The 20,310-nt window shown below is 43.1% G+C and overlaps 1 protein-coding gene across 1 annotated transcript in view; it reads left to right on the plus strand.

Moving 5' to 3' along the window:
- xab2 (XPA binding protein 2) overlaps positions 1-20,310 on the plus strand; it is a 64,515-nt gene that overhangs the window by 35,377 nt on the left and 8,828 nt on the right. Inside the window, exons 11-15 of the mRNA XM_052041824.1 lie at positions 269-400; positions 4,170-4,283; positions 13,531-13,693; positions 16,656-16,846; positions 18,305-18,427. Of these exons, the coding sequence (XP_051897784.1) occupies positions 269-400; positions 4,170-4,283; positions 13,531-13,693; positions 16,656-16,846; positions 18,305-18,427 (723 nt within the window). The remainder of the gene's footprint in view (positions 1-268; positions 401-4,169; positions 4,284-13,530; positions 13,694-16,655; positions 16,847-18,304; positions 18,428-20,310) is intronic.

The raw sequence follows: 20,310 nt of genomic DNA on the forward strand, positions 1-20,310 counted from the left end.
AATGGGATTAGAGTAGGATTAGTGTAAATGGGTGGTTGATGGTCGGCGCGGACTTGGTGGGTTTCCGTGGAATGTGACTGTATTGACGAAGCACTGCCATCATGTGCATGCGTGTGCGCACGTGTATGTGTGTGAAATTTACTGCATGTATGATTACTTGTGCCTTCCTGCATGTTTCTATCTGTGCCCGGTTCTGGCTTTGTGTATATAAACATGTAAAGAGCAGAGGGGTAACAATAGTCTTTATTCTTTCGTTTTACCTCCACAGAGAGCAACTGCAGTACCAGCAAAGAAGGCTGAGTACTTCGATTCGACAGAACCCGTCCAGAACAGAATCTACAAGTCGCTGAAAGTCTGGTCCATGTTAGCAGATCTGGAGGAGAGTCTTGGCACTTTCAAGGTGATTTATGAAAAAGTTCTTCCTTGGATGCAATTATTTTTTGCTTTCCGTGCAAATGTGTTTCTGATGGGAGAGTGCTTAAATGTGACTTTTAATCGTGTGGTTTATTACTTTGTTTTAATTTGTCACTGGTGTTAATACAATGGGATTCAGTTTATAGGCATTAGCTCAATGTATTCAGGATAGGCCACTCAGAGTTTACATTCCCTTTTATCAAATTCCAGCCCCTTTTTCTTGTGCATGGAAAGAGGCTATTCGATTCACTGAGTCTATGTTTGATCTCATCAAAACAACTCCAGTGGTCCCTCCTAATTTTCCAATAGCCCTGCATCTTGTTCTCTCTCACATGCTGATCAACTTTCCTTCGATTCTTTTGCTACTTAAGCTAAGGAGTAATTTACTGCAGCCATCTTGATTGGTACACTATCCACCACCTTAATATTTCACTCCCTCCACCACCAGCTGCAATGCATACCGTCTGTAAAATGCCCTGCATTTACTGGCCCAGGCCGCTCTGACAGCACCCTCCCAAACTGGTGACTTTGACCATCAAGAAGGACGTGGGCAGCAGACTTGTGGGACACCACCAACTGCAGGTTTCCATCCAAGTCGCACACCATCCTGTCTTACAAGTATATCACGGTTCCTTCATCATCACGGGATCTAAATCCTTGGAATTCCTTTCCAACAGCGCTATAGGAGAACCTTCACCTGAAGGACTGCGGTGGTTCTATAAGGCAGCTCAGGTTGGGCAATCGATGTTGGCCTTGCCGGGAATGCCCAGATCTCAAAAATCAATTTAAGAGAAACTGTCCTGACCAGGTGTTTCAGTGATGGTTTGTGCACACTATCAGTATCTGGGATTGTTAATTTGCTGCTTTTTCATGGACAACACATATCTTTGGGATGTCTCCTGCTATGTTGCATATAGCTTTTAGCACTTACTAATTCATAACCAAATTTAGAGTTGGTATCAATGTAATCAAGGCCAAGATCTGTTTCCATCTTGCTTACACGTCAGTTTATGAAACAGGTTCAGGTGGAAACAGTGACAATGTGGAGTTTAATCCGAGCAAGGCTGAGGTGTTGCATTTTGGGAGGTTAAATGTGAGGGGAAAGTATACAGTTAACAGCATTGTTGTACAGAGGGATCTTGGGGTCAAAGTCCATAGCTCACTGAAAGTGGCCACGTAAGTAGATAGGATGGTAAATAAGGTATATAGTATGCTTGCCTTCATTGCTCGGGGCATTGAGTAGAAGAGTAAAGAAGTCATGTTGCAGTTGTATAAAGCTGGTTAGGACATACTGATAGTATCGTGTGCAATTCTGGTTACCCCATTACAGGAAGGATATGGAGGCTTTGGAAAGGATATAAAAGAGCTTCACCAGGATGCTGCTGGATTAGAGGGTATGAGCTATAAGGAGAGGTTGGACAAACTTGGATTGTTTTCTCTGGAGCATCGGAGGCTGAGGGGAGACTTGATATAAATTTATAAAATTACGAGAGGCATAGATAGGGTAGACAGTCACATGCCCTCTTCTCATTACTACCATCGGGGAGGAGGTACAGGAGCCTGAAGACCCACACTCACCAATTCAGGAACAGCTTCTTCCCCTCCGCCATCAGATTTCTGAACAGTCCATGAACACTATCTCAATATTCCCTTTTGTTTTGCACTATTTATTTATTTTGTAATTTATAGTAATTTTATGTCTTTGCACTGTACTGCTGCCACAAAACAGCAAATTTCATGTCATATAAGTCAGTGATAATAAACCTGATTCTGAATCTTTTTTGTAGGGTGGAAGTATCTAATACCAGAGGACATGCATTTAAGGTGAAAGGGGGAAAGTTTAAAGGAGATGTGCAGGGCAAGTTTTTAACACGGAGCGGTGGGTGCCTGGAACGGGCTGCCAGGGATGGTGGTGAAAGCAAATACACTGGTGGTGTTTAAGAAGCTGTTAGATAGACACGTGAATATGCAGGGAATGGAGGGACATGAATCGTGTCCAGGTAGAAGAGAATTAGTTGAATTTGGCTTTGTGTTCGGTACAGACATTGTGGGCCGAAGGGCCTGTTCCTGTGCTGTACTGTTCTGTATGTTCTTTCTTGGCTTCCACATTATATTCAGATGAACCCGTGTATTAGATGTTAAAGAAATCTACCATTTAGGAAGTAATGAAAAGGTTTAAAGTGAATTAATGCAAAGGGGTTGGAGATGTTACCGGCTGCTAATGACACCAACAGGTGTGGTTTTGGTTTTTCTATGTTTAGTTCATTCTGTGGATTCTGACAAAGAGAGGCCTGTATTGCCAGTTTCAGGAGGGTGGAGCTGCAGTCTGTTGTCCAGTCAACCCCTTGAGGTACCAGGGTTTTAGTTACACTAATTCAATTTTGCATCTCCTGTTGCCAGAGTGCTGTTACATGCACTGGCTGTGGATAGTCGGGTGGGGAGAGGGAATAAAAGACGTGGAAAAACTAGATTTCCATGCTGTGAAATCCTCTCCTAAAATTAAACACGTGTCACTTATGCAAAGTGCCGTGGCAATTTAATATGTGAGATGCATGTCTTTTAAAAGGGTGCGGTTATCGAATGAATATCCCTGCTGCAGCACAAAGTGGGTCATCTGCTCGCCATGTAAATGATATGCAGCTCCTGTACTACAGTGGCACACAGCTCCTGTACTTGCCTGCATACTAATGCCTGGCTTTGCACCTGATGTGCATTGTGGCTGCTATCAGAGGCTTTTTTTTCCAGGAAATAAATGGAAGTGAAATTTGAATGAAAATTAGTTTCATACCACTTTTATCTGTCATTTTAAAATCGTGGACAAAGAACTTTAAGACTTTATCATTATAAATAGTGGGAACCTAGAGTTCAAAATCAGATTTATTATCACTGACTTATATGACATGAAATTCATTTTGCTGCAGCAGTACAGTGCAAAGACATAAAATGACTATAATTACAGAAATAAACAAATAGTACAAAATAAAGGAATAATGAGGTAGTGTTTGTTCATGGGTTCATGAACCGTTCAGAAATCTGATGGCAGAGGGGAAGAAGCTGTTCCTAAATCGTTGAGTGTGGGTCTTCGGGCTCCTGTACCACCTCCCCGATGGTAGTACTGAGAAGCAGGCATGTCCCGGATGGTGAGGGTCCTTAGCGATGGATGCCGCCTTCTTGAGGCACTGCCTTTTGAAGATGTCCTTGATGGTGAGGAGGGTTGTGCTCACGATGGAGCTGGCTGACTCTACAACCCTCTGCAGTCTCTTGTGATCCTGCCCCTCAAGCCTGTTCAGATAAGATCTTTATTAGTCACATGTACATCAAAACGAGTCAACAGCATTGTGACTGCAAGAGACACCATGGTTCAGGGACCCTGCCAGACAAGTTAAGAACTAGGGCTATTCAAATGATAGGACTGCTGCACTTCTGCTGTCAGAGACAACCCTGTGGTATGAAGTAGGATCCATCACCATTGTGTAAGAGTAACGGTCTTTGTTCTGACTGCAGATCAGTGATGTGTATCACAAGGGGGGGGGCTTTAGGTTAAGTTTAAAAAGTAATTGTGAAATAGAAGATGAAGGCAAAAAAAACCCCACTGACCTATAGGCAGTTGAAATGAAGGTAGCCAGAAGCAGGGTAAATCTCTCCGCAAAATAATTTGCGGTATCTGGCAATAGAATGCATTTTAAAATAAGAGGATATTTTTTAAGAGTCATTTTTATAATCTATTCATATTTATAAATTTTATTTTCATTTAGTCCACGAAGGCAGTGTACGACAGGATTATAGATCTCCGAATTGCCACACCTCAAATCATCATCAATTATGCAATGTTCCTGACAGAGCACAACTACTTTGAAGAAAGTTTCAAGGTGAGTCACTGTTTTTTGTTAATCTGATTGGCACTCTTGCACCATTGAGAGGCACTGAGGTTTTGTTCTTATGGTCTAGTTAGGTCTGTAATGATTGATATGTAAAAGAAAATTCTGTGAAGGATTGCATCTTTGAAAATTCAAACACCACTGGTTTATAGTCCAGTGAAATACAGCAGCATTGTTGATACAGTAAAGTAAAGGCTCTAAGACCCATGATCTCCCATCATCCTTTATTTCCCCCACACCCCTTTGGATAGAAATAGCCTCAGTCTTGAGACCCACCAGACGTGGAGTCCTGGTGATAGTTAGAAACACAGACCACTTACATGGTGGTGATGATCTTTCATGGTGACTAGTTTGGCAACACAGTAATACAGAGCATCACGGGACTCTATAATAGTCCAAGTGAGTGCTTTCATGAAATGAGGGAGAGAATTAGACCAATACTGCAGCACATTCAAAGCAGTTGGGTTGTAATAATTGTGTTAAATATCACTATTTCTTGACTATTGGATTTGGTGCTTCTGTTAAAACATTATTTTACAAATGACTCATAGCTTGAGTCTAAGTCCTGCAAGTCTGAGTGAACTACCTTTGTCAGGCTATAAATAGAACACTATACGTGCAGACTTCCAAATAAATGCCACCCAGCTTATGAGCCAAGGAGCTATGTAGGTGGGTGTAACCAACATTCATTGCAGATTCACTTCAACTTTCTGCAGGTACTTTTCAGACATAGAATTATGATGTACCAAATTGCATTTTAAATGTCAATAAATGTGATTCAGAAAGTGGCAAAAGCAGATTTATTTCTACGTGTCTCCAATATTAAATGTCGCCTCTTTCCCTTGTGCAAAATTTTATTACTGTATCTTAGCAACCCTATTTAAATCAAATCAATAATATTTTAATGATGCCTAATTTATCATGAATTTCAGTTTCATGATAGATGAATCCTCTGATTATATTTCTTGCTCCATGGTGTGTTGTGTTTTCAAAAGGTGAAGAAAAAGGGAGAATTTCACATTGAAACTGTACACACCCCATTCTTACTCACGCAGTTCACAGATGTGTTGCCAATGTTAAACTAAACCAGTCAGTGCAGAAAGACCCCACCTCAGTACATGCATCACACACTTAAAGCCCACTTCACCCAGTGCTTTGCTGTGAAAGTTGGTGTCAATGCCTCTTTCATAACACAGTGCTGCACAGGGAATGTAGCTTGAACCAACTAACTAAGAGGGGCAATAGACTGGGTTGCTGTGCAAGGAGTTGGCATAAACTCGATGGGCCAAACCCCTTCCCTCTTTACAGTACAATTCTGTGTGCTGTCTACGACACCACAGCCAATGGAAACTGCAGTCTCTTATTTCAAGGTTACTCAACTTAAATTATCTGATATTTCAATTAGTCATAGAGTAACACAGCACAGAAACAGGTCCTTTAGCCCAACATGTATCTGCCAACCAAGATGTCTATCTGAGCTAGAGCCATTTGCCTGCATTTGGCCTATATCCTTCTAAACTTTTCCTATACGTCTACCTTTCCAAATTAATTTTAAACATTGTACTTGTACCCACCTCGACAGCTTCCTCTGGCAGCTCATCCCATGTACCAACTACCCTCTTTGTGGCAAAAGTTGCCCCTCGGGTCTCTTTTAAATCTTACCCCTCTCACCTTAAATCTATTCCTTCTAGTTTTATTCTTCCCTATCCTGGGAAAAAGACTGACTATTCGCCATATCTACACCCCTCATGATTTTATAAACCTCTATAAGGTCACCCCTCAGCCTCCTTTGCTCCAGGGGAAAACAGTCCCAGCCTATCCAGCCTCTCCTTATAACTCAAGCCCTCCAGTCCCAATAACATCCTTGTGAATCTTTTCTGTGCCCTTGTCCATTTTTGTCATTAAATTCCCAAGTTATTATTTTATTGAATTGTTTGATTCAAATTATTGTACATTTTAGGAAAACACTCTTTAGTTATCTCAAAGAAGAGGCCATGTATTTTATTGTTTTATTTCCCCTTTGAATTGCAGCCATTAATCTTGTGCACATCATCCTAATTGCAACTACGTTAACCCACAATGATTAGTCGGTTCAGAACTTTTTGTATTTCTACACTCTCAAACTTGCAAATTCATTTGCCTTTTGAAAAAGACAGCTTCTTTCTTTGCCTAATCAGAAGATAAATCGTAGATCAGAGCAGTCTGATAGCATCATTAATTTAAGACATTGACAAATCAATGGGCACATCAGTTGTATGTGTGACCCCCTGACATTTGTGATGCATAACATATGAGTTAAGATTGCTCTTTTTTAAAAAAAAGCCTTCATTTATCACAGCTCGGATAATGATGTTAATTCTACGGCTGACATTAAGGTTAGTAAGGGTAAAATAACTTGAGCAGCCCCTCCTGTTCCCACCCCATTGAATTGTGCATGTGTTTACAGCCAGTAAATACAGTATGGGGCTCAGTTTGGATTCACCCTCTGACAACCTATGAATGTATGTCTAAGCTCAAATTTGAAAGAATGCCTCTTGTTTTTTAATTGAACATTAGCTTTCTTTGGACTTGGGCATGCTGGAAAGGCATCACTTATTGTCCAGCCTTAGTTATCTTTGAGAAGGTGGTGTTCCGGTACCTTGAATCGTGGCAGTCCTTCTAGTGAAGTTACTCCCACAGAACTGTTGTGGAGGAAGATCTAGAATTCAGACCCAGTGACTATGAAGGATTGGTGATATATTTCCAAATCAAGATAGTATCGTAGAACATAGAACAGTACAGCGCAGGAACAGGCCCTTCAATCCACGGTGTCTGTGCCGACCATGATGCCAAACTAAACTAACCTATCATGTGATCTGTATCCCTCCATTCCCTGCATGTTCATGTGGCAGTCTAAATGCCTCTTTCTATTGTGTCTGCTTGCACCACCACTCCTAGCAGCCATTCCAGACACCTACCACTCCTGTGTGTTTTAAAAAACACTTACCTCTCACATCTCCTTTAAACTTTTCCCCTCTAACCTTAAAGCTATGCCCTCTTGTATTTGACATTTCCACTCTGACAAAAAGGACTCTGAATATCTACCCTATCTATGCCTCTTATAATTTTATAAACCTCTATCAGATCTCCCCTCAGCCTCTGACGCGCCAGAGAAAACATTATAGCTAATACTCTCTAATCCAGGTAACATCCTGGTGAGCCTCTTCCGCACTCTCTCCAAAGCCTCCACATCCGTCCTGTAATGCAGAGACCAGAACTGCACACAATACTCCAAATGTGGCCTGACCAGTTTTAAACAACTTGGATGGGAACCCTTGTACTTGGCAGTAGAGGTTTAGGGTTTGAGAGCTGCTGCTGGCGGGTAACGGCTGTGCACTTTGTAGATGGTGCACACTGTAGCCATTGTGTGCCAATAGTGGTTGGGAAATAAATGTTTAAGATGGTGGATGGGGTACCAATCATGCAGGTGGTGTGAAGCTTCTTGAGTGCTGGAGTTTAGAGTTTTGTATTGCACAGTAGTGCAGCTAGCAGAGCTGCTACCTCACAGTTTCAGTGACCCAGGTTCAATCCTCTGGAACAGTCTAGGTGCAATTTGCATGTCTTGCCTCTGACCGTGTGGGTTCCCTCCGGGTGCTCTGGTTTCCTTCCACATCCTAAAGATGCTCATAATATGTGTATGAGGGGTAGAATTTGGGGCGAGTTGATGGGAATGTGGGAAGAATTTTTTAAAAAATGGGGTTGGTGTAGGATTGTTATAAAATTGTTATACTTGATAGTCGGAGCAAACATGGTGAGCTGAAAGACCTGTTTCTGTGCTGGATGACTCGATATTTATAATATTTCATCACATTTGACTTGTGCCTTCTCGATTTTGTAAAGGCTTTGTGGTGAGTCACTCACTGCAGGATATCCAGCCTCTCAATGCTTTTGTGGCCACACTATTTATGTGGCTTATCCATTTGAGCTTCTGGTCAGTGGTGGACCCCAGGATCTTGATGCAATCAGCTTGCTGATGGAAGTACCATTCATTTTCCGGTTGGGTTCTGCCTTGTTGGAGTTGGTCATTGTCTGGCACCTTGGTGGCACGGATGTTCCTTGCCACTCATCAGCCCATGCCCTGATGTTGTCTAGGTTTGCTGCTTGTAGACGTGCCTGCTTTGTTCAATGAGGAGTAGTGAGTGCAATTGAGCATTGTGCAACTATCAGCAAACATCCTGATCTTACAACAGAAGAGTGGTCATTAATGAATCAACTGAAGATGGTTGGACCTAGGACACTGCACTGAGGAACTCTTGTTGTGATATTTTGGAACTGGATGATTGACTTCCAACATCCACACCCATCTTCCTTTGTGCAAGGTGTGACAACAGCCATTATAGTGACACACAAAGGAGCTGGAGGAACTCAGCGGGTCAGGCAGCATCTATGGAGGGAAATGGACAGTTGACATTTCAGGTTGAGACCCTTCATCAGGACTGGAAAGAAGGAGGGGAGATAACCCATATAAAACGGTGGGGGGAAGGGATGGAACAAGAGCTGGCAGGTGATAGGTGGATCCACCTCACCTCTGGAATTTGGCATCTTGGTCCATGGTTGGACCAAGGCTGCAATGATGTCCAGAGCCAGGTCATCCTGGTGGAACCCATGCTGGGCATTGGTGACCAGGTTATCAGGGTGCAAGTGCTGCCTGACAGCCCCACTGATGACACCTTCCGTTACTTTGATTACATGTAGATTGATTGGCTGGTAGTTGCTTTTTGTGCATTGGACAAACTGGGGCAATTTGCTGCATTTTCTTGAATAAGATACTGAAAGGCTTTGAACGATACCCAGCAGTGCATCGATGTCTTTGGAGGGGAAAATGAAAGAGGCTAACTAAATATACAGCAAAGTTGCTCCTATCCAGTCTGTAGGGTTTGGAATCCTCCCTGCTGTTAGTCAGTGTCTCTGCTTCTGCCTTCATTGATTTGGGATGTTTAAATACAGATTAGTGATTCAAACACTTGCCTTTATCCCCATTGTCATTGACACACCAGATGACTGTAAATAGTGCATACGGCCTTTAGGTAGCTACACCTGTCATAAACCATACAGATTGTTCTTGTTTCATGTATTTACGAACATTTATTTCTAAACATTAGTCTGTTAGCACAAGCTACCTTTTTGGTTTTGCTCCCGTTTATCGAGATACAAATAAGCAACTTAGAGTCATAGAGTAATACAGAACGGAAACAGGCCCTTCGGTCCAACTGATCCATGCCGACCACAGCATCCTCCCTGATAGTCCCAGTTGCCTGCCTTCGGTCCATATCCCTCCAAGCCACTCCCCTCCATGTACCTATCCAAATGTCTCTTAAATGTTGCAATTGTACTGGCCTCGACCACTTCTTCTGGCAGCTCATTCCAAGCATTCACCACCCTCTGGGTAAAGACCTAACTATTTATTACCCTCATTTCTCTGGCATCCATGATATTCTCCTTAGTAATCACACAGGAGAAATGAACATTAAAAATCTTGGCCGTTTCCTACGGCTCCACACATGGTCCTCTTAAAGACCATCAGAGCCAACTTAGTCTCTCCCTAGTCACCCTTTTATTGTTTATATAATTGAAGAACCTCTTGGGATTATCTTTAACCCTGCCTGCCAAATCCATCTCATACCCTTCTTTTGCCCTCCTGATATCTCTCTTAAGCCTGGTCTTAAACTTTTTATGTTTGTCAAGTGATTCATTTGTGCCTAACTGCCTAAACCCGATGTAGGCTTCCTTTTTCCTGACCAGAGTCTCAATATCTCTCATCAGTCAGGGTTCCCTGAACTTGATATGTCTACCCTTCACCCTAACAGGAACATGTTGCCCCTGGACTCTTGATATGACTCTTTTAAAAGCCTCCCAATTGCCAACTGTTCCTTTGCCTTTAAATAGAGTCACCTAGTTGACCCCAGCTAGATCCTGCCTAATGCTCTCAAAGTTGGCCCTGCTCCAGTTCAGGACTTTAACCTGTGGACCTGTTTAACTTGTTGACTTTCTAGTAGCTGTCTGCCACTCAGTTTGATGTCGAGTGTGAAAAGCAAGAACGTGTATGGCAGTCCAGTTCATTGTCGCCGTATGAGGAGGTGGTGGAGGTACATACAATGTTTAAAAGGCATTTGGACAGGTACTTGGATAGGAAAGATGCAGAGAGATAGAGGCCTAATGCGGGCAAGTGGGATTAGCAATGGGATTAGCAATGGGATTAGCATTGATCAGCATCGTGGTTGACATGGACAAATTGGTTGTACAACTATGTCTGTAAGATGATGCTCACTAATGATTACTTGTACCAATGGTGCTATCACTAATCGAGAAGAATTAGATTGAAAAATTGTTTCAATTCCCGTTGTGTTCTTACTTGATCCATTTTGATCCCTTACAAAAATGTTTTAAGATCAACAGTACATAGTTCCAAAGTTTCAAACTAGGTTTCTGACTTGACCTATGATGCCATTCATGTGCTGACAGTGTAAAATAGGTCTCTGGAAAGTGGTTCTGTCAAATGTCCACCACAGCTGGCTGGACCAGATCCGAACATCATTGTGAAAGGATGAGTGGAGTTGGACTGTCACATCAGGTAAACTGATACTCCTGGTGCTTGGCAAAAACTTGAACATGTCTTTTACACCATGGTTGGGAACACTAACCTCCCATGCGATGTGTTTTATTTAACTAGGCTGCTGAAATTTAGCTAGGTAACCTGATAAGAGAAAGAATCCAATAGTTGCTACAGAAATGAGAATAAATTACAGTCAGTTTTACAAGGCAAATCATCTAAATGGATTCAGGTCGAACAACTCAAATGCAAACTTTGAATAATATCTAAATATCCTGACTCCCTGAGGTTATTTTACAGTCTAGAAGTCACACCCTGGCAATTGGTACCTAGATTTTATTTTAATGAATGGCTTCTTTCATAGGAAGTACATTTATGTTTTTGGTTTGTGCTGTTGCTGGCACCAGCTACCTTTCCACTGAATTCTCTGTACTCAACCTGGTGGTAACATAGACAGGTGGTATGCAGTTTATTAAGGGAATGTAATCAAGGAGAACATGCAAAGCTATTTAAAAGGTGGGAGGGTTCGGGTCAAAGAGACAAAACCTTAACATTTAAACTAGGTCATTCAGGGTGAAGTTAGGAAATGCTTCATACAAACAGTACTGGAACTCTTGAGTCCCACCACCACTGTGTGCCTAGCCCCACACCTGTTGACACTGGGGATCTTTCTTTCTTATTCTAACCATTCGCTCAAACAGGATCATGCTGACTTTCAGGGGAGTGATTCCATCAGTCCCATTTTGCCTCCTTATTTCCCTGTAGTCCTGCAACCTAGAGCATGGAAACAGGTCCTTTGGCCCAACTCATCCATGCAGACTGTGTTGCCCAGTGAGCTAGTCCCATCTGCCTGCGTTTGGCCCATAGCCCTCTCAACCTCTCCTAACGACATACTTATCTAGATGGCTTTTGAATATTGCTAATGTGCCCACCTCAACTGCTATTTCTGGCAGCTCATTCTAAATACGCACCACCCTTTGCGAGAAGAAGCTGAGAAACATATTCTTTCTCACATGCCCATCAATTCCCTTTTGATTATTTTGCCACTTAACTATATTAAGAGGTTAATTAGCTACTGTAAGTTACCCATCAGCAGATCTTTGGGACATGGGAGGAAACAGGAGCACCCAGAGGAAACCTATGCGGTCATGTAACTTGAAACTTCATACAAACATCCAAGGGCAGGATCAAACCTAGGTCACTGGAGGTGTGTGGCAGCAGTGCTTACTGCCTTGCCCAGTCAACTGAAACTGAAGGGTGGGGATACTGAGGGCTAAATGGGTAATCACTGATAAATCCAAAGGAAAATTCGGGAGGATCATCTTTACCTAGAGAGTGGTTGTAATTTGGAGCCATGAACACAGGAACTGGTTGAGGTGACTAGTATAGGTATATTTAAGGGGGGGGGGGGAAACTAGATTAACACAGGAACAAAGGAGTGAATGCTAAGTAAGATGAAGAGGGGTAAGAGGAGACTTGCACAGAGAATGAACTCCTCTCTGGATTTCTGCTAGCTCTCACCACAGTCACTTACTCCCCTCTGAATTTGGCAGGACCTCTCACTTCTTTATGACTCCCTGGTCCACTCTTCCATCCCCATGGCACCTTCCCATGCAACCGGAGGAGATAGAACACCTGTCCACTCACCTCTCCCCTTCCCTCCATCCCGGGACCCAGATAGTATTGCAGGTGAAGCAGCGGTTCACTTGCACTGCTTCCAACATAGTGTACTGCATTCAGTGTTCACAACGTAGGCTCCTCTACGTTGGAGAAACCAAATGCAGATTGGTAATCACTTTGTGGAGGACCTCTGCTCAGTCCACAGAGGTGAACCTGTTGCATGTCACTTTAATTCTCAATCTCACTCCCTTTCTGACCTGTCTGCCTGCAGTCTCCTCACTGCCATAGTGAGCCCCAACATAAACTAGAAGAACAACTTCTTATCTTTCGTCTTGGTACTTTAAACTTCTGCTATGAACATTGAATTTTCCAGTTTAAGGGAAACTCCCCATCATTTCCCATCATCGTGGTTTTATCCCTTTCTGATGTTCAGTACTCCTACTTCTCACCTGCTCTGTCTTCGCCTATCTCCATGTAGTCTTTTGTTTAACACATCTCCCTCTCCCCCTTACCTCTGCTTTGAAAACTGTAACCCTCCACTCTCTCCCCTTCGCCCCAGTTCTACGGAGGGGTAATTGACCTGAAACTTTAGCTGGTTTCTCTCTCCATAGATGCTGTTTAACTGGCTGAGTTCTTCCAGCATTTCTGTCTTAGTTACCTTTCTGAATCATTTGGGCAATTAGCTTGTTTGCTGGACATTTTGTGCAGTTCTGTGTTTCAGCCTGAATGATGAACTTTGGTAGGCTTGCAACTGAGGCAGAAGGCAGTGGGTCCGACCCTAGAGTGTCCTGGAGGGATGCTGTCATTGGAAAGCTTGGGTACAGAAAGACTTTTCTAGTTAGGCAGCCGAGGGGTTAGCTAAGGTGCTCCATCTGCCAGATCAGCTAAGATCAATTACTTCAGTACCAAACAGGAATTAAGCCTAAAACACGATTGCTTTTTCTGGCTCAGTCGCAAACAGTTCATCAATTAAGCCAGCAGGTTGGAAGGGTTTCGTCCTATTTAATTAATTGTGCTTTCTTGTTGCAGGCTTACGAGCGAGGGATTGCCCTGTTTAAATGGCCCAATGTGTATGATATTTGGAACACTTACCTAACCAAGTTCATCGATCGGTACGGAGGGAAGAAACTCGAGAGGGCGCGGGACCTGTTCGAGCAGGCTCTTGATGGATGTCCACCAAAGTTTGCTAAAAGTCAGTGCTTGCAACCCTGTTGTTGTAATTCTATTCTAGTTTAAACTCCATTGCCTATTGAAGCCCTGCCAAATGAAGCAACTCCCATTTACAATGAATGATGCAAGCCTCCACAAAAACAGTTTCCAGAAGATAGCAGTAAAATGTTTTTTATCTTTTGCCTATAGGTTCTGCTGCATGTGACAGTTTTTGTTTTGGATGTGACTACATTTTTATGGGTTTCAATCAAACTTCCTTGGGCATTTTCCATTTTGTGCAGTGACTGACTTTTAATTGTATGAACTATGGGCAGGTAGTAATAAGGCTTGGTTTATTACATGATGTGGTCTATTCCTTCTCACATATAGTGACACTTTCCCTACATTCTCAGGAGGGAAGAAACTTGCTTTAGATTTCAGTAAATTGAATAAGAAATGTGCATGGTTTGTACTGTTCATTTTCTAAGCTTTGGCATGCCTTCACCAGGAAGTTGTGGATAGTTATCTTCCTCAGAGACCCGGGTTCGATCCCAACCATGGGTGCTGTCTGTGTGGAGTTTACATGTTCTCCCTATGATGGGATGGGTTTCTCCAGGTGCACCAGGTTCCCCTGACATGGCAAAGATGTGATGGCTGATTGATTAATTGATCACTGTAGTGTAGGTTAGTGGCAGGAAAATTGGGGTGGTGGGGGAATGGAATGGGGGGAAGTAGAGGAAAAACGGGATCAGAGCAGTTAGGTGCTTGATGGTTGGCTCAGACATGATGGGCCAATTTCCCTGCTGCGTGGCTTTATGATACATTGTGCCTACATTTTGCCTTTCAGAAGGATGGTGGGGGTGGGGGGGGAGAAGAGAATCAGAAGGCACAGTCTCAGAATAGATGGATGTCCCTTTAGAACTAGTCCCTTTACCCTGTCTAGACCCCTGGGAATCTTACGTGTTTCAATAAAATTCAACTCCAATGAGTAATGTCCCAACCCTCATAAGACGATCACTCCATATCTGGGATCCACCTGCTCTAATGAAATAATATCTTTCCTTAAATAATGGTGCAAAATTGTTCTCAGTGCTCTAGATGTTGTCTCACTAGTGCCTTGTAAAGTTGTCCCTTCTCTTTAGATTCTTACCCCCTTGAAATAAGGGCCAGCATTTCATTACCTTCCTCTAATGCCTACTGTACTTATGTACTAGCATTCAGTGTTTCATACACAGGGAGCCCCAAATCCTTTAGTGCTGCAGTTTTCTGCAATTTTACTTGATTTAAATAATACTCTGTTCTTTTGTTCTTCCTTCCAAAGTAAACAACTTCACTTTGTCCCACATTATACTCTCAATGTCAACTTGCCCACTCACTGAACCTATCAATATCTCTTTGATGGCTGTTTGTATCCTCCTCTCAACTTCCTGTTATTTCTGTGTCGTCTGCAACTTCGGCTATTTTACATTTGCCTCCTTCTTCCGAGACACACACATTTATTGCAATCCTTGCAATCACATTATTGTGGTATAACTGTGGTTCCCCATTGGTTGTAGGTTGCCAACCTGAAAATGGCCCCTTTATCCCTGCTTGCTGCTTCCAGCCCATTACGTAATCCTCTTTCCATATTCCAGTATGTTACCTCCAACACCATGGGCTCTTGTCTTGTGACTTAATCTTTTGTGGGGCACCTTGTCAAATACTTTCTGTAAGTCCAAATACATTTATGAGTTCCCTTATGTTCATCTGGTCTTTAAGATTGTCTTTATACTGAATTTACTCATCTGTTCCTCCTAACATGGAAATATAGCCGGCAGTAATTAAAAACAAAGTCCATTTGCATTGCTGCAGCACAGTTCTATTTCTGTAGCTCATGTCCTAACCGTGTGAAACATTTCTGTTCATTTATCACTCTTGATGAGCTACTGTGCCCCAGACAGCATTTCCATTCCATTTGTGATCCGATAGTTCAAAAGCAGGTGTCCATTCATTCCAACAGCAATTTGCATTTATATACCTTTTTAATGTAGAAAGTATCTTGACATTTTAGCAAACAAAATTTGAAAGCTATTGGGAATCTTTATACCACTCAGGGAGATGAGCTTCTGATTGTGAGTACACAATTTGGTATTTAAATCTGAACTATTCTGCACATGGATCAGATGCACTTATAGGTACCTGTGGGCTAAATTGGTGCTGGTGTAGCTACTTCTCGTTATCAGTACTCTGGGGCTGTATTATTGCATCCAATTCAATCAGTCTGCCAGTTGAGGGTTGCTAATGTATTCATTAATCAGTGAGAAATGTGTACCCTGCCCTCTAGTATCCCAGTCCAATTCTCTCTCTGCTTGCAACCTAATGGTATCCATAATATAACGAGCTGGGAGGTTGGAAAAGGAAAGTGTGTTTTCTAAGCCTTGGTTCCTGTGTCTCCAAAGCAAGAACAAAGTTACCTGTTGCTGTTCCATTCCATGGAGACACGAGACTGCAGATGCTGGAATCTGGAGCAACACACAAGGCGCTGGAGGAACTCAGCAGGCCAGGACAGTCCTGGACATCTGGACAGTCCATGAAGGGTCTCGACCCGAAGCGTCAACTGTCCATTTCCCTCCATAAATGCTACCTGACCTCAGGAGTTCCTCCAGCGCTTTGTGTTCTGTTCATTTCTATGACTGAAAACATTTATGTGGATGATAAACATGCTTCTGATCAAGTAAAAAATCACCGGAGCTATTCAGCGGATTAATGGCATCATTGAAACTTGTTCCAAAAATTGCATCATGAAATGAGGCCATCTGGTTCTGTGTAACATGCCTCCATACCACACATATCTGTGCCTTCCCTCTTGGATGCTGGTCATGTCTGTTGTTTTTAATTGCTGATGAATTTTCAGCATTTATTTTCCTACATCCACTGTGTAAGCTCACTTGTTTTGTCAGAGATGAAATAATAACAGACACTATTAATCAGTCACCATTATTTGGCTTCAATCTTATCTCTTGCAGCTCTGTACCTGCTGTATGCCAAGCTGGAGGAGGAGTACGGGTTAGCTCGACATGCCATGGCTGTGTATGAACGAGCAACCAAGGCAGTGGAGCCATTGGAACAATACGAGATGTACAACATCTACATTAAGAGAGCAGCTGAAATTTATGGAGTTACCCACACACGGGGCATCTACGAGAAGGCAATTGAGGTACATCACATTGCACAGTCAAAAGTCTGCCCTATGCCTCAGTTCTTGTACTGCTGCTGAGAGCTTGGGTTGAACCAGAACTATTTTAATGTCACAGTAATGGATGAGCACATGGGATCCTTCAGCTGATAGGGGTGCTCCAGTGAGAGGTCTGTGGAAAGGTTTTCTGCTGAAACCTTAATAACTGAATATTGTAGAATGGGCTGCATTGTGGAAATTTGTGGAGAACATACAATGGTCTGTTACAAAGAATTACATTTTATTCCGATTGCTAAATGAATTGGGCCCCGTATCTAAGGAAAGATGTGTGGGCCCTGGAGAGGTCCAGAGGAGGTTCACAAGAATGATCCCAGGAATGGAAGGCTTCACGCTTGATGTCTCTGGGCCTGTACTCGATGGAGTTCAGGTGGACGAGGGGGGATCTCATTGAAACTGACCAGATACTGAAAAGCCTGGATAAAGTGGATGTGGAGAGGATGTCTCCATTAATAGGAGAGTCTAGGATCTGAGGGCACAGCTTCAGAATAAAGGGACGTCCCTTTAGAACTGAGGTGAGGAGGAATTTCTTCAGCCAGAGGGTGGTGAATCTGTGGACTTTGTTGCCACAGGGGGCTGTGGAGGCCAAGTCATTAGGTGTACTTAAGGCAGAGATTGGTAGGTTCTTGATTGGTAAGGGGGGAGAAGGCAGGAGAATAGGGTTTAAAAAAAACAGCCATGATTAAATGACAAAGCAGACTCGATGGGCTGAATGGCCACATTCTGCTTCTATATTTTATGGTATGGTTAAAAAAGTGAAACAGTTTGGGGGAGGGGATGGGACATCTGGTAGTTCCAAGCACAAAACCCTGGTATCTGAGCTCACTCCTGCCTCCTTTACTTTGATATTTGAAACTCAGTTCTGCTTAAACTTTGTCGTTACATGTACCCTCCATTCTGACCTTTGTATCGTTTACGTGTTTTTCAACTGGCACAAGGCATGGTGTGCAACATCTCCAAAGGTGGCAATGATAGGGTTGAAGAATTGGAGTGAGTAACTGCACACTACAAAATCCCTGTTCATTTGTGGCAAGGTCAAAGTCAAGTTTATTGTCACATACACAAGTCCATGTGTGCACAAGTGCAATGAAAAACACACTTGCAGCAGCATCACAGGCACAGAGCATCAGAGACGCAACGTTCACAAGAAAAATATAAATTAAACAAATTTTACAAAAAGAACACAATTAGAACAAAAAAAATCAATTTTAGTGCAAAATGATCAAAGTGCTAAACTGTAGTGATGAGGGTGTGCAGGTTGGTTCAAGAACTGAATGGTTGAAGGAAAGTAGCTATTTTTGAGCCTAGTGGTGTGGGACTTCAGGCTTCTGTACCTCCTGCCCGGTGGTGGCTGCGAGAGGAGAAGTAATGATTTTGAAATGGTGATTGCAAGTGTATTTGCAAATATTTGTTTTGTTCTAGGTGCTGCCAGACGAGCCCGCCCGAGATATGTGCCTGCGATTCGCTGATATGGAATGCAAGCTGGGGGAGATCGATCGGGCAAGATCCATTTACTCCTACTGCTCTCAGCTATGTGATCCAAGGGTAGGTCCCCTGAGCTGGCATCTAGCTGTTGTCTGGACCATTGACAGCTTTGTATTTAATCCACACTATTATTTCATATTTTTTGACATTAAGGGAATCGACTACAATAAACGTAGAATGTGGAACAGTGCAGCATAGGAACAGGCCCTTCGGCCCACAATGTCTGTGCCAAACACCATACCAAATTAAACTGAATCTCTTCTGCCAGTACATGATCCATATCCCTCCATATTCATGTGTCTATCTAACACCACTATCGTATCTGCCTCCACCACCACCCCTGGCAGCCCGTTCCAGGCACCCACCACTCTCTGTGTAAAGAAAAAACTTTGCTCCACACATCTCCTTTATTCTTTCCCCCTCTCACCTTAACTTGCAGGCCCTCTAGTACTTGACACTTCTACCCTGGGAAAAAGATCCTGACCATCAACCCTATCTATGCCTCTCATAATCTTATAAATTTCTACCAGTTCTCCCCTCAGCCTCTGACACCAGAGAAAACAACCCAAGTTAAAAGATAAAAGATCAACAGAGATCTTACTGAATGCTGGAGAAGGCATGAGGGGCTGAATGGCCTACTCCTGCTTCTGTTCCAGATGTTCAATGAATTTATTCTGTGCAGGAGGAGTATTGTTTACAGAACTAGCTTTCTCTTACTCTCCCCTTTTGCTGTTCCAAAAGAGCGGTTTTGCTGCCTCAGTGAAATAGGATTTCTTCTTTATAACTTACTTATTCTTTTGCTAGTTCAGGGCATTGCTGATGAGGTCAATGCTTATTGCCCATCATTGCCTGGTGGTCTAGTGGTTAGGATTCAGCGCTCTCACCACCACAGCCCGGGTTTGATTCCTGGCCAGGGAAGTGTGTTTTGATAGGGTTGTTAAGAAGGCGTACAGTATGTGTCCTTCATTAGTCGGGGAATTGAGCTCAAGAGCTGCGAGGTGATGTTGCAGCTCTATAGAACTCTGGTTAGACCACACTTCAGAGTATTGTGTTCAGTTCTGGTCACTTCATTATAGGACGGATGTGGAAACTTTAGAGAGGGTGCAGAGGAGATTTACCAGGATGCTGCCTAGATTAGAGAACATGTCTTAGGGAGGCTGAGCAAGCTCAGGCTTTTCTCTTTGGAGTGACGCAGGATGAGAGGCGACTTGATAGAGGTGTCTAAGATTATGAGAGGCACAGATAGAGTGGACAGCCAGCACCTTTTCCCCAGGGCGGCAGTGGCCAATACCAGAGGACATTAGTTTAAAGTCAGAGGAAGAAAGTTTAGGGGAGATGTCAGAGGTAGGTTTTTTTTTACACAGAGAGTGGTGGGTGCCTGGAATGCACTGCCGGGGGTGGTGTAGAGGCTGATACAATAGGGGCATTTAAAGGACTCTTACATGGATGTAAGTAAAATGGAGGGTTATGGGCTGTGTAGAGGGAAGGGTTAGATTGATCATAGAGTAGGTTTTTATAGGTTGGCACAACATCGTGGGCCGAAGGGCCTGTACTGTGTCTATGTTACAATTGGCCTTGAGAACATGGTGACGAGCCATGGCCTTGTACATCTGGTGAAAGTTATGGGAGGGAGTTTCAGGATTTAAACCCAGTGACAGTGAAGGAACAGGGATGTATTTCCAACTTAGGACAGTGTGTGACTTGGAGAGGAACCTGCAGGTGGTGGTGTTCCTGTGTCCCTGCTGCCCTCCTGCTGCAGGTTCCATGTTTGGGAGGTGGGGAGCACCTTCTCAAACCACTCATTGATGCAGTGGAGCAGCTATCCAAGCTGTTTCAGGAGATGCAGTCAGATCACCATCGACCTGAATGAACCTAGTTCAGGACCGTGAAATGAGATTCTCTGTCTAAGATATTGCAGGGTTGATTTTATCTCTAGTGCTCTA

The sequence above is a fragment of the Pristis pectinata genome, chromosome 31 (genome assembly GCF_009764475.1).
Source record: "Pristis pectinata isolate sPriPec2 chromosome 31, sPriPec2.1.pri, whole genome shotgun sequence".
NCBI lineage: Eukaryota > Metazoa > Chordata > Chondrichthyes > Rhinopristiformes > Pristidae > Pristis > Pristis pectinata.